This window comes from Oncorhynchus kisutch, linkage group LG3, assembly GCF_002021735.2.
Source record: "Oncorhynchus kisutch isolate 150728-3 linkage group LG3, Okis_V2, whole genome shotgun sequence".
Lineage (NCBI taxonomy): Eukaryota > Metazoa > Chordata > Actinopteri > Salmoniformes > Salmonidae > Oncorhynchus > Oncorhynchus kisutch.
This window is the reverse complement of record NC_034176.2, coordinates 48161188-48184979: the sequence shown is the minus strand read 5'-3', so window position 1 is coordinate 48184979 and position 23792 is coordinate 48161188. Positions and strand designations below refer to the sequence as shown.

The 23792-nt window shown below is 42.2% G+C and overlaps 1 protein-coding gene across 4 annotated transcripts in view; it reads right to left on the bottom strand.

Moving 5' to 3' along the window:
• Window positions 1–23792, bottom strand: part of LOC109880081 (far upstream element-binding protein 3-like) — an 80938-nt gene that overhangs the window by 31453 nt on the left and 25693 nt on the right. For 3 of the 4 annotated variants that reach the window (XM_020472308.2, XM_020472310.2, XM_020472311.2), the window contains 5 exons: window positions 2745–2843; window positions 2371–2475; window positions 2152–2254; window positions 1841–1941; window positions 887–1031 (listed from right to left, as the gene is read on the bottom strand). In XM_020472308.2, coding sequence (XP_020327897.1) covers window positions 887–1031; window positions 1841–1941; window positions 2152–2254; window positions 2371–2475; window positions 2745–2843 — 553 coding nt within the window. The remainder of the gene's footprint in view (window positions 1–886; window positions 1032–1840; window positions 1942–2151; window positions 2255–2370; window positions 2476–2744; window positions 2844–23792) is intronic. The other variant, XM_020472309.2, reaches the window with a different exon arrangement.

The following is a 23792-nucleotide window of genomic DNA, read 5'->3' as shown; positions in this document are numbered from 1 at the left end:
CCTTTATGGTGTGGCCAGACAGAAACGACTCCTCAGTAAAAAGCACATGACAGCCCGCTTGGAGTTTGCCAAAAGGCACCTAAAGACTATCAGACCATGAGAAACAAGATTCTCTGGTCTGATGAAACCAATATAGAACTCCATGGCCTGAATGCCAAATGTCACGTCAGGAAGAAACTTGGCACCATCCCTAGGGTGAAACATGGTGGTGAGAGAATTACAGTATGTTGTGGGGATGTTTTTCAGCGGCAGGGACTGGGAGACTAGTCAGGATAGAGGGAAAGGTGAACGGAGAAAAATACAGAGAGATCCTTGATGAAAACCTACTCTAGAGCGCTCAGGACCTCAGACTGGGGCTAAGGTTCCCCTTCCAACAGAACAACGACCCTAAGCACACAGCCAAGACAATGCAGGAGTGGCTTCGGGGCAGGTCTCAATGTCTGAGTGGCCCAGCCAAAGCCCAGACTTGAACCCGATCTAAAATCTATGGAGACCTGAAAATAGCTGTGCAGCGACGCTCCTCATCCAATCTGACGGAGCTTGGATCTGCAGAGAATGGGAGAAACTCCCCAAATACACGTGTCAACTTGTAAAGTCATACCCAAGAAGACTCGAGGCTAGAGGCACTGAGTAAAGGGTCTGAATAATTATGTAAATGTCATATTTTAGTTTGAAAAAATCTGTTTTTGCATTGTCATTATGGGATAGTGTGTGTAGATTGATGAAGAAAAAAAAACTATTTAATCAATTTTAGAGTAAGGCTGTAATTTAACAAAATGTGGAAAAAGTCAAGGGGTCTGAATACTTTCTGAATACACTGTACACTTGTGTTTGTAGCTCTGAGGTTCTACACTGCTTTGCGCACTGAGGGACTGAGTTGCCTTACCTTTGCCGATCACCAGACCACACTTGTCTGCAAGTATCGTGTAGGTGACCTCCTGCAGTCCCCCTGGTGAGCCCATGACCCAGTCCCCGCGGCCTCGTCCCCTTCCTCTTGGTCCTCCAGAGCTTCCAAAGCCATCACGTTCCTGCTCCAATCACATGTAAGATAATCACGTTATTATCCCCATGGGGAAATTTTGTTTGTGGCATACATTAAAACAAATCATGAAGCATAGACAAATCAAGACAATTACAGAAAATAAATACAATGAGAATAGAGTGCAGCGATGCATAATGATCCAACATTAAATTAAAACTTTTTACATACAGCAACGAGACACTCACCAGCTAGTACAGATATACCCTGGGTGCTTAACCCAAGCATGGAGTGACATTTATTGACAATGTCCTTCTGATAAGACATTTCAAACAATATATTAAAATACATGCCATGCAATATCTTATCAACACTGATATCGTCTGTGCCTGCAAAGTCAACCAAAGGTATGACATATCTGTAAACTGTATTTGACTAGGAGTTGCAGATCGTATCTGCATATCTAAATGGTAATTCTCTTGTAATGGCCACCTGAGCAATACACGCCAGGAGACTCCAGCAACATAGGCCAAGTCCCAAATGACATCCTATTCCATACGTAGTGCACTATTTTTGACCAGAGCAGTATGCAGGAAATAGGATGCCATTGGGACGCAGCCATGGGTCAAGAGGCAGCTTGGTTGGAAATAAATTGACTGGGAAATAAGAATCACAAGTGGTACGTGTGCTTGCTTGGCACATGAGTTTTGTGTTCTGTGCCGAGTGTGTATGTGTGTGTGCTTGATGTTATGCGTTTGTGTGTGCACTCTACTTGTCCATAATGTGTGTGTTCTGTGCAATGTGTTCCTTGCTCTGAGTGTTTACTTGCAAGATATTCATTCGTTCTGTCTGTGTGTGTACCTGTGCTGTTTGGGTGAGCTCGTTGATGAGTTGGACAGCATGCTGACACCTGTCTGGTTGTCCCATCACTTGGGCGATGCGCTCTGGGCTGATGCCATCATCTGTTGGTGGGAGGGAGTAGGGTCAACACTAAGCTAACAGTGGTGACTGACAGCAGATACAGCCACACACCAACACACAGAAAGTCGCCTTTCCACATATATAATTGGTCATGGTACGATAAGAGACATGGCATACCCCAATATAATTCCAAATCTACCTTCGTTCATATGACACATCTGACATATGTTAAAAGAAATACACGCACACACCTGGTTTGAATTGGATCCTCACTCCGGAATCTCCCTGGATCTTCTTGATCATCTCACCACTCCTGCCGATGACAATCCCCACTGCAAACCTGGGTACAGCCACCTGAAGGGAGGGATTGGCCTGAAGCATGTGAGCTCAAACATCAAGGGTGTGTTCAAAACGGCACCATAGTCATTGGTTGTGACATTCACTGGACGTCCTGTACATTGCATTCTTACATCCAAAGTACTTCCACCCAATCTTGACGCAAAGTCGTTTCGGCCACTGTGCAAGTCGCCCTGGTATTTGTCGCGGATGATCTCTATCACCAATTCCCGCGCTTGCTGTGAAGGGGAGAAGAAAATGGGATTCACGTGACTGAGATGGAATAACGGGATCTTCAAAGAGTAAAGAGTGACCACCTAATGCATTTTTCAAAGTGCAAAATGATCTGTATCACAAATCAGAAAAAGTCTAAATAATTGATAACAGAAAGCCTCACTGGAATGTAGAGGAGGGTCTGTATTGGATTGAAAAGTGAGGATTTCTGCAAATAATTCTGCGTGCACCGTGGCTGTCGACTGAAGCCGCACCCCACCCACTCTTCACTCACATGGACCTTGTAGGGATCCCCAGTGATTCTCAGGGGTTTGTCCATCCCGGTGGGCATGGGGCCGTCCTGGATCATCATCATCTTCACTCCTATTCTCTCCTAAGAAAGATCACACACAGTGAATGAATGTGTTGTGCAAGTTGTTTCCCTCTCAGTCAGCTGAACGCATCGCTTAGTTCATAGAACTGTGGTTATACGCGTAACCATCCTGGGACAAACAGAGCAGTTTCAGTGTAGAATCTTGCAATTGTATCTAGCTTTGAACATTTGGAGCTATTATCTATTATGACCCCAATGCTGAAAGCTTAAGACTTTCATGTCCATGTCTTCCATTTCCATCTATGACACTTGCAAGCAGTGCAGGGCTTGTTAGAAGTGAGTGTCACAAATCCGCACAGAATGACTGGGGGAAATCAATTGATTCTCTAAAGAACATGACATCATACACAAAGATTGCCTGATCCCTGATGTTTTCCTAAAACTTTCCAATAACCTTCTGACGCATTTTAATAATTTCAAAGCTTACTTCCTTCAGACAGAAATTTGGCATTACCTGATTTGATATAGCTGTGTGTTATTTTATCACTTTTATTGAGATAATGCCAAAAAGGCCAGCTTTAAAAAAAAAATGATACCCCAAAGTATCCTAACATAGATAATTGAAGAGCTTGATGGTCCATGTTAATACTATCTTAAAACAAATCTACATGTTTTACAGGGCAGTCTTACAGAAAACACTTTTTAAAATATAGTTCAAATGGCATCTCTTGCAGGTACAACATTTTCAATTATAACAATAAGCTTTGCAAGTTGAAAAAGGTTAGCCTGGATCCCGGACTATAGGTTCCTGCTTTTAGATCTGCCTGACTGAATCAATCAAACAAACCTCTTCTTCTTAGGGAAGCCAATATGAACCTGAGAAATATTGCTTTGATAGCCTAATCGTCATCTCAAAAAACATGTTTCCATGAAATATCCACTTTCAATGAATTAGGCCTGCTGTCCACAATTAAGTGTATAACTAACACTGTTAGTTTTTAAAGGAGAATGTGATATCATGTATGAATCAACTTGCTTTTGTAACCTCCAACTCACCTTCTCCGATGGGTATGGCGACTCGCACACAATGAGGTAGTTTTACAAAAGTGGTTGCCTTAGAAATATTAGTGACTATCACTGACGCAGAGAGACACGAAGTAGGGAGAGTATGGAGAAACAAATCCTGTGCTAACAAGCCTTGTGAGCTTTGTGGTAATCCATACGAGGGAGATAACGAAAATGGTGAACATGGTACAAGGAACTGCCAAAATAAAGGAAACAGCAACAAGTGTCTTAATAGGGTGTTGGGCCACCACAAACCGCCAGAACAGCTTCAATGCGCCTTGGCATAGATTCTATAAGTGTCTGGAACTCTATTGGAGGGATGCGACACCATTTTTCCATGAGAAATTCCATAGTTTTGTTGGTAAAGGAAAACACTCTCAGGTGCCACTCCAGAATAAGTGTTCAACTGGGTTGAGATCTGGTGACAGAGACGGCCATGGCATATGGTCGACATCGTTTTCATGCTCATCAAACCATTCAGTGACCACTCTGTGGATGGGGGCATTATGTTGGAAGAGACCACTCCCATCAGAATAGAAATGATTCACCATAGGTTGCAGGTGATCACTCAGAATGGCTATGTATTTATTGGCGATTACCTTTCCCTCTAAGGAGTTGAGTGGACCTAAACCATGCCAGGAAAATGCACCTGTCATGACGTTGCCCTCTTTGGGTACAGCAAGCCCCATCCCCCTCTCTCTGTCTCCTACACTCAGGCTGCTGCGACCTCAGGTCATAAATTCCTGGAGCAGATCATCTCCTCATGGCCACAGTATAGAGAGTTTTCACAGAGAGAAAAAAGGAATTTCTTCATCCTCACAAAACTTGAGGTCCAAACAACATTTATGTTCTGGAGAAGGTATAACAGATCGGTGAAGAATCCAGCTACGAACTGGTCCGTTTGGTACAATTTTGTGAAACTCATGGGAGACAATACGGCCAAATTACCATAACACTGTTTATATAATAGCCTCAGTTATGAGGCTTGCATCTAATTGCTGTACAGGATGAATGAGGAATGATTAAACTATTTGTGAAATTATGGGATGCTATGTAATGATGTAATGTGAGAGAATCGTATTACTGTGTAAAGTTTCACTTAAGTCACTGGCACGCCCCCATGAACAGTTAGGACCTGGCGTCATGAGACAGCCTTTTTCTGCTCTTCCGAATAAAACCCCCACCATAAGAATTTCTCAACAGACCATGTTTCTCTAAATTACGAGGAGACAAAAGGTTGCAGACCAGCTTACCTTGATAACGAGAGGGCCAGACCACTGAATCTTTTAACCATCCCACGTGATTAAACTCTTAAGACTATCGATACCGACAGAATAAGAATAAGTATTTGATATTAATTACTAGTCTGCAGCTAGGAATTTGGTATCATTGAACGCAAAGACCGACAACCGCCGAAACATCTATCTATAGTGACATAAATGTCACTCTGAACTATCCATTCTAACCGCGACAGAGAGAGGGCGGACAAACTCTTCAACAGAAACAAACTTTTCAACAGAGATCCCGACGACACACTGAGCGTAAATATTAGAGGTCGACCGATTAATCGGAATGGCATAACACTCGGAAATCGGTATTTTTGGACACCAATTTTGGACACCTTTATTTAACTAGGCAAGTCAGTTAAGAACACATTTTTTCAATAATGGCCTAGGAACAGTGGGTTACCTGCTTTGTTCAGGGGCAGAACGACAGATTTTTACCTTGTCAGCTCCGGGATTCAATCTTGCAAACTTACAGTTAACTAGTCCAACGCTCTAACCTCCTGCCTCTCATTGCACTCCACGAGGAGCATGCCTGTTACCCAAATGCAGTAAGATGCCAAGGTAAGTTGCTAGCTAGCATTAAACTTATCTTATAAAAAACAATCAATCAATCATAATCACTAGTTAACTACACATGGCTGATGATATTACTAGTTTATTTAGCGTGTCCTGCGTTGCATATAATCGATGCAACGCAGGGGGATGATTTAACAAAAGCGCATTTGCGAAAAATGCACAATCGTTTCACGACTGTACCTAACCATAAACACCAATGCCTTTCTTAAAATCAATACACAGAAGTATATATTTCTAAACCTGCATATTTAGCTAAAAGAAATCCAGGTTAGCAGGCAATATTAACCAGGTGAAATTGTCTCTTCTCTAGCGTTCATTGCATGCAGAGTCAAGGTATATGCAACAGTTTGGGCAGCCTGGCTCGTTGCAAACTAATTTGCCAGAATTTTACATAACATTGAAGGTTGTACAATGTAACAGCAATATTTAGACTTAGGGATGCCACCCGTTAGATAAAATACCGAACGGTTCCGTATTTCACTGAAAGAATAAACGTTTTATTTTCGAAATGATAGTTTCCGGATTCGACCATATTAATGACCAAAGGCTCGTATTTCTGTGTGTTATTATATTATAATTAAGTCTATGATTTGATATTTGATAGAGCAGTCTGACTGAGCGGTGGTAGGCAGCAGCACACTCATAAGCATTCATTCAAATGAGACTAACGTGAGGTAAAATAAAGAATAAGTAATTAATCAGAAGACTAATTGATCAGATATTAAAATCTGATTTTAAAATCGCTTTTGATACGGTAGAGTATTCCATTCTTGTGGGCCGGCTAAGGAGTATTGGTGTCTCTAAGGGGTCTTTGGCCTGGTTTGCTAACTACCCCTCTCAAAGAATGCAGTGTATAAAGTCAGAACATCTGCTGTCACCAAAGTTTCGATCCTAGGCCCCACGCTATTCTCAATTTACATCAACAACATAGTTCAGGCAGTAGGAGGCTCTCTCATCCATTTATATGCAGATGACACAGTCGTACACTCAGCTGGCCCCTCCCCGGATTTTGTGTTAAACACTCTACAACAAAGCGTTCTTAGTGTCCAACAAGCTTTTGTTCTGAACCCCTCGAAAATAAAGGTCATGTGGTTTAGAGCTTAAGGTAGTCACCTCATACAAGTACTTGGGAGTTTGGCTAGATGGTACACTGTCCTTCTCTCAGCACATATCAAAGCTGCAGGCTAAAGCTAAATCTAGACTTGGTTTCCTCTATTGTAATTGCCCCTCTTTCACCCCAGCTGCCAAACTAACCCTGATTCAGATGACCATCCTACTCATGCTAGATTACGGAGATGGCAACTGCATTGCCCGCAACCGCAGAGCTCTCCAGGGGGTGGTGCGGTCTGCCCAATGCATCACTGTGGGCACACTGCTTGACCTCCAGGACACCTACAACAACCGATGGATGTCACAGGAAGGCCACAAAGATCATCAAGGATAACAACCACCTGAGCCACTGCCTGTTCACCCCACTATCATCCAGCAGGCGATGTCATTACAGGTGCATCAAAGCTGGGACAGAGGGACTGAAAAACAGCTTCTGTCTCAAGGCCATCAGAATTTTAAAAAGCCATCACTAGCACGCTACCACCCCGTTACTCAACTCTCCACCTTAAGAGGCTGCTGCTTTATGAACATAGAATCACTGGCCACTTTAATAATGGAACATTAGTTACCTTAATGATGTTTACATACTGCTTTACTCATCTCATGTGTATATACTGTATTCTATTCTACTGTATTTTTGTCAATATCACTCCGACATTGCTTGTCTTAATATTTATACATTTCTGAACTCAATTCTTTTACTTTTAGACTTGTGTGTATTGGTAGATACTCCTGCACTGTGGGAGCTAGGAACACAAGCATTTCGATATACCCGCAATAATATCAACAAAAAAAAGTGTGTATGTGACCAATACAATCTGATTTGAAAATAGACTTAAAGGTTCACAGGATTAGCATCCACATCTTCAATATGTACTGATTGTTCCTCTTTAGTTCATTTAACAATATATTGCAAGTAAAAGCTTGGGTGGTGAGTTGACACAATTCCAAGTCCGGAAAGTTAGATGTAAAACTTATTTTATTCTATGAGTTTATCTTGCCCACATAAAGTATGTTATAGCAGAGTTTACTTTTTTAAAGAATGTCTTTGGTAGAGGTAATTGATATTAGAGAATAAATATAAAAAACGTTTGAATGAATGCCATTCTGAAGAGGTTTATTCTAACAGTAAGATTCATGGGAAGATTGTTTCATTTAACTAGATCTGCTTTCATCCTGTTGAGTAATGGGATGAAGTTACCTTTAAATATTGATTGTTTGTTGTCACTTGTTAAACATCATAAGTGTTAGATATTTTATGTCGTCCATGAGTTATTATTTTTCCTAATGCCATTATTTCATTTTTTCCCCATGTAAATTTTATATCCTGAGATTTTAGAGTTCTGAAAGTTTTCAAAATTAGTCAGGTATATCAGGAGATCGTCGGCAAATAAACGTAGTTTATATTCATGTTTACCAATACTCTGTTAATACCTGTTATGTTTGGGTCCTGTCTCAGTTCAATTGCCAAAGCAAACATGAGGGGGGAGAGAAGACATCCCTGTCTTGTGCCCCTTTCTAAACCAAATTCATCAGATAATGTACTATTGGTTTATATTTTTGCTTCTGGATATTTATACAATATTTTTATGAAACGTATTGTTTCAGCTGGAAAGTTGAAGGTTTCGAATAGAAAAAAAGGCCATTCAAGATGGTTGAAAGCAGTGTTACGAGTCTGTTCTTGAGACGACAGAGTGTCTTGGTCACGTCTCGGTGTCAGAAACATTTGTACTCGGTCTTGACTCTATTTTCTTCTCGAGACCAGCCGAGATCAGTAAAAAACTAAATTATCAATTTCCATTCAGTCAGAGAAAAAAGACGCTTTGCCAGGCCAAATATACACTCCTTTCTTGAAACATTAATATCTTAAGTCTTCATATCTACACTGAACAAAAATACAAACTCAACATGTAAATGTTTGTCCCATGTTATATGAGCTGAAAAAACATGCCAGAAATGTTCCATAAGCACAAAAAGCTTATTTCTCTCAAATGTTGTGCACAAATTTGTTTACATCCCTACTAGTGAGTATTTCTCCAGGAATGCCGACCAGAGCAGTTGCCAGACAATTTAATGTTAATTTCTCTACCATAAGCTGCCTCTAACGTCGTCTTAGAAAATGTGGCAGTATGTCCAACTGGCCTCACAACCGCTTGCGTCGTGTGAGCGACCGGATTGCTGATGTCAACAATGTGAACAGAGTGCCCCATGGTGGTAGTGGGATTACGGTATGGACAGGCATAAGCTACAGACAACAAACAAATTTGCATTTTATTGATGTCCATTTGAATGCACAGAGAGACCGTGACGAGATACTGAGGCCCATTTTCGTGCCATTCATCCGCCGCCATCATCTCATGTTTCAGCATGATAATGCACAGCCCCATGTTGCAAGGATCTGTACACAAATCCTCGAAGCTGAAAATGTCCCAGTTCTTACATGGTCTGCATACTCACGAGACATGTCACCCATTGAGCATGTTTGGGATGCTCTGAAATGACAAGTATGACAGCGTGTTCCAGTTCCCGCCAATATCCAGCAACTTCGCACAGCCATTGAACAGGAGTGGGGCAACATTCCACAGAGTGGAAAAAAAAAAATTGTAGACCACAAGTCTGGTTCATCCTTGGGAGCAATTTACAAAACACCTGAAGATACCACTTCCATCTGTACAAAAAAATTGAACACAAGTATAAACACCATGGGACCATGCAGCCGTCATACCGCTCAGGAAGGAGATGTGTTCGGTCTAATAGAGATGAAAGTACTTTGGTGCGAAATGTGCAAATCAATCCCAGAACAACAGCAAAGGACCTTGTGAAGATGCTGGAGAAAACAGGTACAAAAGTATCTATATCCACAGTAAAACGAGTCCAATATCGACATAACTTGAAAGGCCGCTCAGCAAGGAAGAAGCCACTGCTCCAAAACCGCCATAAGAAAGCCATACTACGGTTTGCAACTGCACACGGGGACAAAGATCGTACTTTTTAGAGAAATGTCCTCTTGTCTGATGAAACAAAAATAGAACTGTTTGGCCATAATGACCATCGTTAGGTTTGGAGGAAAAAGGGGGAGGCTTGCAAGCTGAAGAACACCATCCCAACCGTGAAGCACAGGGGTGGCAGCATCATGTTGTGGGGGTACTTTGCTGCAGGAGGGGCTGGTGCACTTCACAATATAGATGGCATCATGAGGTAGGAAAATTATGTGAATATATTGAAGCAACATCTCAAAATATCAGTCAGGAAGTTAAAGCTTAGTCGCAAATGGGTCTTCCAAATGGACAATGACCCCAAGCATACTTCCAAAGTTGTGGGAAAATGGCTTAACTTCTTGAACCTCTAGGGGCAGTATGTCATTATTGGATAAAAAAACGTGCCCGTTTTAAGCGCAATATTTTGTCATGAAAAGATGCTCGACTATGCATATAATTGGCAGCTTTGGAAAGAAAACACTCTAAGGTTTCTAGAACTGCAAAGATATTATCTGTGGGTGCCACAGAACTCATGTTACAGGCGAAACCAAGATGATACTTTAACCATGAAATGGGCAGAATTATCGAAGCTCTGTTTTCTATTGTCTCCTTATATGGCTGTGAATGCGCCGGGAATGAGCCTGCCCTTCCTATCGTTTCTCCAAGGTGTCTGCAGCATTGTGATGTATTTGTAGGCATATCATTGGAAGATTGGCCATAAGAGACTACATTTACCAGGTGTCCGCCTGGTGTCCTTTGTGTAAATCAGCGCGTAATCTTCAGTTGTGGCCATTTGCTCCTGGGATTCAGAGGGAAAGCACACTTCGACGAACGATGTATCATCGAAGAGATATGTGAAAAACACAGTCGATATTATGGAGTTAATTTTGGAAAAAAGTTTGACGTTTAGATGACTGAATTTTCTGGTTTTTTTTGGTAGCCAAACGTGACGCACCAAACGGAGCGATTTCTCCTAAACAAATATTATTTTTGGAAAAACTGAACATTTGCTATCTAACAGAGTCTCCTCATTGAAAACATCTGAAGTTCTTCAAAGGTAAATTATTTTATTTGAATGCTTTTCTGGTTTTTGTGGAAATGTTTCCTGCTGAATTGCTAACGCTAAATGCTACGCTAGCTATGAATAGCTATGAATACTGTTACACAAATGCTTGTTTTCCTATGGTTGAGAAGCATATTTTGAAAATCTGAGATGACAGTGTTGTTAACAAAAGGCTAAGCTTGAGAGCCAGCATATTAATTTCATTTCATTTGCGATTTTCATGAATAGTTAACGTTGTGTTATGCTAATGAGCTGCGGGGATAATTACACTCCTGGATACATGTTTTTTTTCGTAGCTAAAAATGACGCACCAAACGGAGCGATTTCTCCTAAACAAATAATCTTTCAGGAAAAACTGAGCATTTGCTATCTAACTGAGAGTCTCCTCATTGAAAACATCTGAAGTTCTTCAAAGGTAATGATTTTATTTGAATGATTTTCTGGTTTTTGTAAAAATGTTGCCTGCTAATGCTAACGCTAAATGCTATGCTAAATGCTACGCTAGCTATCAGTACTGTTACACAAATGCTTATTTTGCAATGGTTGAGAAGCATATTTTGAAAATCTGAGATGACAGTGTTGTTAACAAAAGGCTAAGCTTGAGAGCTAGCATATTAATTTCATTTCATTTGCGATTTTCATGAATAGTTAACGTTGCGTTATGGTAATGAGGTTGAGGCTGTATTCATGATCCCGGATCCGGGATGGCTCGACGCAACAGGTTAAGAACAACAAAGTCAAGGTATCGGAGTGGCCATCACAAAGCCCTAACCTCAATCCAATAGAAAATATGTGGGCAGAACTGAAAAAGCATGTGCGAGGGAGGAGTCCTACAAACCTGACTCAGTTACACCAGCTCTGTCACAAGGAATGGGCCAGAATTCACCCAACTTATTGTGGGAAACTTGAGGAAGGCTACCCGACATGTTTGACCCAAGTTAAACAATTTAAAGGCAATGCTACCAAATACTAATTGAGTGTATGCATGTAAACTTCTGACCCACTGGGAATATGATGAAAGAAATAAAAGCTGACATAAACCACTCTACTATTATTCTGACATTTCACATTCTTAAAATAAAGTGGTGAACCTAACTGACCTCAAGACAGGGAATTTTTCATGGATTAAATGTCAGTAATTGTGCAAAACTGAGTTTAAATGTATTTGGCTAAGGTGTATGTAAACTTCCGACTTCAACTGTATACATTGTATCTTTGTCTATGCCGCTCTGACACCATTCCTTAGATTTTGTGCATTGGGTAAATGTTGTGAAATTGTTAGATATTACTGTACTGTCGAAGCTATAAACACAAGCATTTTGCTACACCTGTAAAAACATCTGCTAAACACGTGAATGTTACCAATAACATTTTATTTTAAAGTACAGCGCAAATAAGCAACTTGAAACGACAGTTCAACATTACTTTCTGAAAATTTCGAGAACATTTAAAGTTTCTTGAAATGCAGGCGCAAAAGCATCAAGCGCTATGATGAAACTGGCTCTCATCAGGACCGCCACAGGAAAAGAAGAGGAAGAGTTTACTCTGCAGCAGAGGACAAGTTCATTAGAGTTACCAACCTCAGAAATTTCAGCGCAAATAAATGCTTCAGAGTTCAAGAAACAGACACATCTCAACAGCACCTGTTCAGAGGAGACTGCGTGAATCAGGCCTTCATGGGTCGAACTGCTGCAAAGAAACCACTACTGAAGGACACCAGTCATAAGAAGAGACGTGCTTTTGGTTCCAACCACCGTGTCTTTGTGAGACGCAATATAGGTGAAAGGATGATCTCCGCATGTGTGGTTCCCACCGTGAAAATTGGTGTCGGGGTGCTTTGCTGGTGTCAGTGATATATTAAAAATTCAAGGCACACTTAACGAGCATGGCTACCACAGCATTCTGCAGCGATACGCCATCCCATCTGGTTGGCGCTTAGTGAGACTATCATTTGTTTTTCAACAGGACAATGACCCAACACATCTCCAAGCTGTGTAAGGGCTATTTGACCAAGGAGGAGAGTGATGGAGTGCTGCATCAGATGACCTCGCCTCCACAATCACCCGACCTCAAACCCAGATGGTTTGGGATGAATTGGACTGCAGAGTGAAGGAAAAGCAGCCAACAAGTGCTCACCATATGTGGGAACTCTTTCAAGACTATTGGAAAAGCATTCCAGGTGAAGCTGGTTGAGAGAATGCCAAGAGTGTGCAAAGCTGCCATCAAAGCAAAGTGTGGCTACTTTGAATGATTTAAAATCAAAAATACATTGATTTGTTGGTTAGGACAACACTTTTTTGGTTAGGACATGATTCCATGTGGGTTATTTCATAGGTTTGATGTTTTCACAATTATTCTACAATGTAGAAAATAGTATAAAGAAAGAAAAACCCTTAAATGAGTAGGTGTGTCCAAGGTGTAGGAACTGTATGTGTAATGTTAAAGCTGATCTACCCCCTTTGGGATAAAATATTGAATTTGGCCTTTCCAGTTCCTTTTTTGTCATTTAGCAGATGCTCTTGTCCAGAGCAACTTACAGTTAGTACACTTATCTTAAGATAGCTAGGTGGGACAACCACATATCACAGGAAGAGAAAGTACATTTTTCCTCAATGATGTAGCTATCAGTACAGTCAGAGCTATAAGTGTGGGGGGAGGGGGGGGGGTGTCAAGTGCAAGTGCTGGTGAGGGGGAGCATTATTTAAGATACTGTTTGCAGAGGTAGGGTTTTAGATGTTTAGGATAGGGAGGAGACTCTGCTGTCCTAGCTTCAGGGGGAAGTTGGTTCCACCATTGGGGTGCCAGGAGAGAGAAAAGCTTAGACTGTGCTGAGCAGGAGCTGCCCTCCCATAAGGGTTGGAGGGCCAAGAGACCTGAGGTGGCAGAACGGAGTGCCCGGGTTGGGGAATAGGGTTTGAGCATAGCCTGAAGATAGGGATGGGCAGTTCCTCTTGCTGTTCTGTAGGTAAGCACCGTGGTCTTGCAGCGGATGCAAGCTTCGACTGGAAGCCAGGGGAGTGTGTGGAGGAGAGGTGTGACATGAGAGAACTTGGCAAGGTTGAAAATCAGGCGGGCTGCAGTGTTCTGGATAAGTTGCAGGGGTTTGATGGCACAAGCGGGGAGCCCAGTCAACAGCGAGTTGGAGTAATCTAGCCAGGTGAGGACAAGTGCCTGGATTAGGACCTGCAACGCTTCCTGTATGATGTAGGGTCGTACTCTACGGATGTTGAAGAGCATGAACCTGCAGGAGTGGGTCACTGCTTTGATGTTTGTAGAAAACGATAGGGTGTTTGTCCAGGGTCACACCAAGGTTATTTTTTACTCTGGGAGAATGACACTGTGGAGTTGTCAATTGTGATGGAAATGGTCTTTGAGCGTGCAGGCCTTCCACGGGAGGAAGAGAAGTTCCGTCTTGTCAAGCTTGAGATTGTGGGCCGACATCCAAGCTGAGATATCTGCCAGGCATGCAGAGATGCGTGTCGCCACTTGGGTGTCAGAAGGGGGGGGGTAGTAGTTGAGTGTCATCTGCATAGCAATGAAAGGAGAGACCATGTGAGGATATGACGGAGCCGAGTGACTTGGTGTATAGAGGAGAACCGAGCACTGTGGGCGAGAGTACGTGGTGCAGACACACGTCACCTGGTAGGAGCGGCCTGTCAGGTAGGTTGCAATTCAAGAGTGTTCAGAGCCTGAGATGCCCAGCCCTGAGAGGGTGGAGAGGAGGATTTGATGGTTCACGGTGTCGAAGGCAGCGGATAGATCTAGAAGGATGAGAACAGAGAGAGAGAGTCAGCTTTGGCAGTGCAGAGAGCCTCTGGGACACAGAGAAGAGCAGTCTCAGGTGAGGGTCAAGAAGATCGTTCTGAGAGAGATAATGAGAAAGTTGGTGTTGGTTTCTTGAGGAGGGGAGGACATTTGGACATTTTGAAGTCAAGAGGGGACAGAGCCAGTGGTCAGGGATGAGTTGATGGGGGAAGTGAGGAATGGGAGAAGGTCTCCAGAGATGGTCTTGAGAAGGGAGGAGGGGATGTGGTCAAGTGGGTAAGTTGTCAGGCGGCTAGACCTCGGGATGGCATCTGGAGAAAGAGGTCAAGGTGTAGGGTTGATCTGTGTGAGTGAATTTGTCAAGCTTTTTTCCAAAGTGGTTGACAAAGTCGTCCACAACGAGGGGGGGGGGGGGGGGGGATTAAGGAGGGAGGAGAAGGTGTAAAATCCTTTCCTAGGGTTTGAGGCAGAAGCTTGACATTTAGAGTGGTGGAAAGGGGCTTTCGTAGCGGATACAGAGGAAGAGAATGTAAAGAGGGGGAGTGAAAGGATGATGGGTCCTCCGGAAGTTTAGTTTTCATTCACTTTCGCTCAGTGGCCAGCAGCCCTGTTCTGTAAGCTCACAATAAGTCACTCAGCCACGGAGCAGGACAGAAGGGCCAAGCCAGGCCGGGAAGAAAGGGGACAGTGCGAGTCATAGGATGCGGAGGAGGAGAGTAGGGTCGAAGAGGCAGAATCAGGAAACAGGAGGGAGAAGGATTTGGCAGAAGGGAGAGATGATAGGATAGAAGAGGAGAGACTGGTGGGAGAGAGAGAGTGAAGATTGCAACGGCGCATGACCATCTGGGTAGGGGGTGAGTGGTTTGTGTTGGAGAAAAGAGAGACAGAAAAGGAAACAAAGTAGTGATCAGAGAGCTGGGGTGGTTGCAGCAAGATTAGTAGGAAAGCAGTCTCTAGCAAAGATGAGGTCAAGAGAGGCAAGGACGGGAAAGAGAGTTGGAAAGAAATTAATCAAAGGCAGACGTCGGTAGGTTGATATCGCCAGGTACGAGGAGCGGTGAGCCATCGTCAGGAAATTAGGTTATCAAGGTGTAAAGCTCATTGGAGGAACTCTCCAAGGGCACCTGGTGGGCGATAAATCACAATAATGTTAAGCTTGAATGGACAAGTAACAGTATGGAATTCATGAGGAGATGGACAGGTGAGAGGGAGAAAAGAGAAAATCTTCGCTTCGGAGAAATGAGTAGACCTGTGCCCCGACGACCAGATGCTCTCGGACTACGAGAGAAAACATGGTCAGAAGAAGAAAGAGCAGCTGGAGTAGCAGTGTTCTCTGGGGTGATCCATGTCTCCGTCAGGGCAAAAAGTCAAGGGCCTAAAGGGCAGTATAGGCTGAGATGAACTCTGCGTTCTTGACCGCAGATCGGCAGTTCCAAATGCTGCCAGAGACCCGGAATTCCAAATGGGTTGCGTATGCAGGATACACTAAATTAGAAGGTTTGCAACCAAGGGGTGGAGAGCGTCTGTAAAGCCTACAGGGAGAGGTGTAAACAGGTATAGAAAACACACACATGGTTGACTAAGCTACAAAAGAGCAAAATGAAATAATCCGTAATTAACTATGTAAGATACTCAAGTGAGGGACTGGTGTGGAGCATTCCTCTGTTCCCTTCCACAAACACCTCGGCAGAACCGTCTTTGTTTCAGCGACAATGACCGCCACGCCATGACCGCCACTTACAGCTCCAGCTGAGAACCCAGGAGAGACTGAAGAACTAACTAATTGCTAATTCCCTAGCAGAGGTAGAGAGCACACCGCCCTGTACTAACTGCGGATTGTCTGGGAGACGTGAAACTGCTCCCCCTCCAATACAGCCACTGATTACCAAAACAAGTCACAAATTGCACTGCCCCTTGATCCTGGTTGATGTGTAAAAAACTATCTGCAAATTGTGAGCAGTCAGCAGTTCCCACACCAAGTAGGCCAATGGGAAAACAGGCATCACTTAAAGTAGATGGCCCAAGCTAGCAAAAATACAGTACTAGGCCAAAGAAGATAAAAATGATACTTATCACACCTAGAGGAGATATCAGGAGTGCTCTAGCTATAGCCCATAGAAACACATTGAATAACACATTCATAAATGGAAGAGAAAAATACAGTAAAAAAACAATCATAAGCAATAAGGTTTTGAAGTGTATGTCCTATACAATATCTAGGAGAATATTTTTGTTTTTTGAAAACATATTTTACCCCTTATTTTTGTTAGCACAAGACGAGTCCCGTGACACTAATGGGAGACTTAGAGATGAGAGTCTCCCCATTCCACAATGAGGTGATATATTACACTGAACAAAAATATAAACACAATGTGTTATTAAGTGTTGGTCCCATGTTTCCTGAGCTGAAATAAAAGATCCCAGAAATTTGTCATACGCACACAAAGCTTATTTCTCTCAAATTTGTTTACACCCCTGTTAGTTAGCATTTCTCCTTTGCCTGACAGGTGAGGCATATCAAGAAGTTGTTTAAAACAGCATGATCATGGTAATTGGGGTTCTCCAAGATCTGATGCTACTGATGGTCATCTGTAGCCTACCGAACTTGCTAACTGCCTGGTCCTCAGCACTCTATTGTCTCTCTAATCACTCTTACATCAATGCAAATGTAATCGAAAATCTAATCAAACACTTCATGAGAGCCCATGAGCTCATTTTGTGCAACATTTCTATAGACTATGCAATTGCGAGAGATTACAGAGTGATGGCCTATTATATTATAGAGAGGAGGATCCCATCAGCTTTCTATAGACTATGCCTTTTAATTTATTTCTCAACTTTCTTAATATGAAGCACATTGCTTATCTTTACAACAGGAGTATATAGCCTACCTGGCCGGCATGAAAATTAACCATGGGAAAAGTGTCCTCCATTCGCTAATTAAGTGCATAGATGACATGTATTTTTTTCCATTGCCCCTGTTTCCAGACAGGTGCATGATAATGGTCCATTCTAAATCAAAACAAATTTCATAGATATTACTTAATATACATAAAGACAAGATTAAATCAAGAATAGTCTGATGGCGTGAATTATATATTATCACTTGTGAATGATACCCAGCGTAAGGCAAGAAACAACTTTACCCCCCTACTTTTTCTAATCATAGTCGCACACCTCATGTAGCCTAGCCCATAGGCCTATGTTTCGATAAGGTGGTGTCACAACTAAAAAGTGTCCAAATAACTTCATAAAATTAGGCACATTCATCCGCTTTACAAGGGTTGTTGTAGAACCTAACTGGCATACAATAAGCAGCACATGAGTTTCAAGTTTGGGGAAGATAATTTTCACCATAAAAATGCACCTTTATAATAGAAGCATTTACATGCATAATCACATTTGCGGTCACTTTTGATAATGGTGTTTTTCCCACTAATGGTACATTCACGCATATAGTCTACTGCCGTGTGTGCATTGCTGCGCTTATGTGAAGAAATAGCCTAATAGTTAATCACATTTTAAGCTAAACTTTCTGATTTGTTGCGTCAGCCTCATTGGGTAAAACATTTGAAATATATGGCATCCCACAACTGTCCCATAAAAATTCAGATTATTTAATGCACAGAATTGGTAAACTTTTATACTATGGGGGATAGTAGATTGACATAGGCTAGTGCTTTTGCTGTTCGTTAGGCCTACACATCTTGTTGGCTGACGAAAAGTAAATGTGAATCGTTCTTCCAATATACACCACGGAATTGGACAAGGACGCACGCAGTTGCGACTCCAAAATGTCTGTCTTCACTTGTAGCCTGTGAGAAAGAGCCGATCACGTGATGGAGAGCCATGTGAGTGAGAGGTGCTTCGGGGGCACTCAGGGAGAAGGGAACAATGGCCACAAAAGGCATGGATTTAAAAAAAATTGAGGCATTATCAAGTGCTTGTCAAAATTGTGAATGAGAGACTGATGAATTGTGTACAGCCCGTGCAAAAAAAACTAATTTTTTCAAGTCATCATTAGGATCGCATCATGAAGCCTTACAATGTATTAATAATCAAAAAAACTTGTAACCCAATGTCTGTAGAACAAGTAAAATTAAATGAATAAGCATATTGGAGTATCTATTTATTTGCTAACCGCTCAACACAGAATAGCCACATGTGCGGACTCCTTCAAATTGTTTGAAGACAATATCCTTTCTATTTTATGCAACTGTATTCTTCATACTCTAAAATAATGCCACAGAATTCTAACCAAATCTTGTCTGCTAAATTAACTAGTGTAGCCCACAGCCATATGGCATAGCCAGATCAGGACTTAACATAAGGACAAGGATTAATTGAGAAGGTGTAGGCTGTATTACATAGATTAGACTTTTTAAAATGTAGATGTTCCAAAGGTCTGCATCAGTGGCTTATGGGCTGTGTGTAGAAGCCAAGAAATGATAAATGTGTTTGTTAATTAAATGGTAAATTACCGTGAGGACTGACAGTTATTTGCTTGACAATCACTGGCTCACTAAATTTCATGACTGCCACAGCCCTATTTGTAGCCCAAACAGTTCAGACGCTAAAGACACAAGTTGGCATATCAGTGTTCAGATGCTAAAGACGTTTTGGTGTGAAGACTTTCAGTCTCATTGTCTGACAAAAACCGCTGTCTTCCATCACAGATGCGGAAGGCCGACATAGGCAGATGCAATGGATTGAAATGAAGCCCATGCAAGAAAACAAATATATCTAGCTTAAACTGACTGGTTTGACAGGGATTTATTTATTATGTTACTTAGATTGACGCACGGGTGTGTCAATAAACACAATCTTGTCATTAATAGCGTTGTTGCTCCTAATTAAAGCATTTGTATCCTTATCTTTAAAAATTATAAACTGAATGAAACGTCCCTTTTTCAGGACGCTGTCTTTCAAAGATAATTCGTAAAAATACAAAAACTTCACAGATCTTCATTGTAAAGTGTTTAAACACTCTTCCCATGCTTGTTCAATGAACCATAAACATTTATTGAACATGCACCTGTGGAACGGTCGTTAAGACACTGACAGGTTACAGACGGTGGGCAATTAAGGTCACAGTTATGAAAACTTAGGACACTAAGAGACCATTCTACTGACTCTGAAAAACACTAAAAGAAAGATGCCCAGGGTCCCTGCCATCTGCGTGAACGTGCCTTAGGCATGCCGCAAGGAGGCATGAGGACTGCAGATGTGGCAAGGGCAATAAATTGCAATGTCCGTACTGTGAGACGCCTAAGACAGCGCTACAGGGAGACAGGACGGACAGCTGATCGTCCTCACGGTGGCAGACCACGTGTAACAACACCTGCACAGGATCAGTACATCTGAACGTCACACCTGCGGGACAGGTACAGGCTGGCAACAACTGCCAGAGTTACACCAGGAACGCACAATCCCTCCATCAGTGCTCACACTGTCCGCAATAGGCTGAGAGTGGCTGGACTGAGGGCTTGTAGGCCTGTTGTAAGGCAGGTCCTCACCAGACATCACCGGAAACAACGTCACCTATGGGCACAAACCCACCGTCGCTGGACCAGACAGGACTGGCAAAAAGTTATCTTCACTGACGAGTCGCAGTTTTGTCTCACCAGGGGTGATGGTTGGATTTGCGTTGATCGTTGAAGTAATGAACGTTACACCGAGGCCTGTACTCCGGAGCGGGATCGATTTGGAAGTGGAGGTTCCGTCATGGTCTGGGGCGGTGTGTCACAGCATCATCGGACTGAGCTAATCGAACCCCCCTTTGTTCAGGGACACATTATTCCATTTCTGTTAGTCACATGTCTGTGGAACTTGTTCAGTTTATGTCTCAGGTCTTGAATCTTATGTTCATAGAAATATTTACACGTTACGTTTACTGAAAATGAACGCAGTTGACAGTGATAGGACGTTTCTTTTTTTTGCTGAGTTTAACTGGTTTGGCGAGTGTTCATTTTGTGAGAGGTGTGAGATGTTTACCAGGTTTATTTTCTATTAAATCGTATGCTTTACTGGAGTTTAACCTGTAGTTGTTGGCTCTCTTCAAAAGTAAAATATATTATTCCTGCTTAAGTTCAGGAATTGTATTTTCTTATTTTCCTTGTAAATATATGTTATGGGTTCTTTAAAAAAAAAGAAGTTTGTCTTCTTCTCTGTCTACATTTGCAACGGTAAAGGTTTATTTTAAATCACTTACGTATTTCATAAATTTCAGGGTCTTGAAAATGTGCCTGTTCATTCTCCATATTCTGTCAGTAACTGTCATTTGTAGTTGGGAAAAGTAATATCCAGGTGTCCTGTAAATTATTTGTATGTAGATATGACATTTTTCCACCTCTTTGGAGGCTCCTTAAAATGTGCCTTTTGAATTGCTATGTCTGTCTAACTTGTCAAATATGTGATTTAAGTCACCTGCTAAAAAAATAGTTCATGTTGTGCTTTTCGTTCAAAAACTAGGAAATGTCTTAGTGACCCCAAACTTCTCCAATGCAGCTCCTCTGTAAATGTATTTTTTTTATGCAACTCTTGCAGGAAAACCACATCTGCTGACAATTCCATGTAATAATAAGATGAGTCATAGTATGAATACATAATTATTATATAGTCGGCCAAAAGTTTTGCCATGCAAATGAATTGGATCCCCCCAAAATATTTCCACTGCATTTCAGCCCTGCCACAAAAGGACCAGCTGACATGTCAGTGATTCTCTCGTTAACACAGGTGTGAGTGTTGATGAGGACAAGATTGGAGATCACTCTGTCATGCTGATCAAATAAAAGACTAGAAGCTTCAAAAGGAGGGGGGTGCTTGGAATCATTGTTCTTCCTCTGTCAATCATGGTTACCTGCAAGGAAACACGTGCCGTCATCATTGCTTTGAACAAAAAGGGCTTCACAGGCAAGGATATTGCTGCCAGTAAGATTGCAGCTAAATCAACCATTTATCGGATCATCAAGAACTTCAAGGAGAGCGGTTCAGCAAGTGCCAAGACCATCTCCTAAAGTTGATTCAGCTGTGGGAGAGGCACCGCCAGTACAGAGCTTGCTCAGGAATGGCAGTAGGCAGGTGTGAGAGCATCTGCACGCACAGTGAGGCGAAGACTTTTGGAGGATGGCCTGGTGTCAAGAAGGGCAGCAAAGAAGCCACTTCTCTCCAGGAAAAACATCAGGGACAGACTGATATTCTGCAAAAGGTACAGAGATTGGACTGCTGAGGACTGGGGTAAAGTCATTTTCTCTGATGAATCCCCTTTCCGATTGTTTGGGGCATCTGGAAAAAAGCTTGTCCGGAGAAGACAAGGTGAGCGCAGCGCTACCATCAGTCCTGTGTCATGCCAACAGTAAAGCATCCTGAGACCATTCATGTGTGGGGTTGCTTCTCAGCCAAGGGAGTGGGCTCACTCGCAATTTTGCCTAAGAACACAGCCATGAATAAAGAATGGTACCAACACATCCTTCGAGAGCAACTTCTCCCAACCATCCAGGAACAGTTTGGTGATGAACAATGCCTTTTCCAGCATGATGGAGCACCTGCCATAAGGTAAAAGTGATAACTAAGTGGCTCGGGGAACAAAACATTGATATTTTGGGTCCATAGCCAGGAAACTCCCCAGACCTTAATTGCATTGAGAACTTGTAGTCAATCCTCAAGAGGCGGGTGGACAAACAAAACCCCACAATTTCTGACAAACTCCAAGCATTGACTTCGCAAGAATGGGTTGCCGTCAGTCAGGAATTAGCCCAGAAGTTAATTGACAGCATGCCAGGGCGGATTGCAGAGATCTTGAAAAAGAAGGGTCAACAGTGCAAATATTGCCTCTTTGCATCAACTTTATGTAATTGTCAATAAAAGCCTTTGACACTTATGAAATGCTTGTAATTATACTTCAGTATTTCATAGTAACATCTGATAAAAAATATCTAAAGACAATGAAGCAGAAAACTTTGTGGAAATTAATATTTGTGTCATTCTCAAAACTTTTGGCCACGACTGTACATTACGCATATTATATAACGTGTGACCATGTAGAAATAACAGACATTTAACAGAGAGAACACAAAAAATATGAAGTACTTCTTTGTACTTTGAGGCACTGTGCCTTTTTAGGGATTTTAAACTCCAACTCCTCTCATAACAAATTAAAATATAGTGGCTGGTGGGGCTCTACTTGGAGAGAGTGGGTCCACAAAGAGACCGAAGGCATCACACCTAATTAAGGAGTGTCTGATTCCCTCCCAGCCACACCATCCCAATCCCATCTCCACTCTCACCAATAACAACCATTGAATATTAGCTATAAATGTCAAACAAGGAATAATAATGACTAGACAGCCTCTCCTAATCTACCCAGAACGTTATTTCATTTTAGTGCCTATCCAACCTAGTGTGTGTTTGTGTGGATGTGTGTGTATATCTGTTAGGTTGGATAAAAAGCAGAAGGCATATTTCAACCCTGTATGGACTAATAAAGGCTGTATCACAGCCGGTTGTGAGTCCCATAGGGCGGCGCAAAATTGGCCCAGCGTCGTCCGGGTTCGGCCTGTGTAGGCCATCATTGTAAATAAGAATGTTCTTAACTGACTTACCTAGTTAAAAAAAGGTTATATATAAAAAAATGTATTTAAAATAAAGTCTTATCTTATAGCTGTTCTATGGATGTGCGTGGGTGTGTTTGTGTATACGAACGGGAGTATGAGGGAAGAGTAAGGGATAGTGAATATGAATATGTCTACGAGGGTGGGAGAGAACGGGTGTGTGGATGCATAGGCTATATGTTGTGTGGGAATGGTAAGTCGATGGATGGATGGGTAAGTGTGTCTGAGAGGAAGGGAGAACTTTAACCCCTGACCCACACCATAACAGAGCTGCCACTCGTTTACTCAAGTGTTTCCTTTGTTTTGGCAGTCACTGGCAGTAATTACTTGATGTTCAAATCACAAATGATCCCGTACAAAGTGTATAAGAACGCACCAGACGTCCTGAGGTTCCTCTGGAGGCTTATGAGAACAGCTTGGAAAAATAAGATAATACCCAAAGTGTGGCGTAGGGCAGGAGGGGTCCTGATCCCTAAGGAGAAGGATGCAGTGAACATCAGCCAATTCCGCCCAATCTCCTTACTGAATGTCGAGGGTAAAATCTTCTTTAGGGTCAT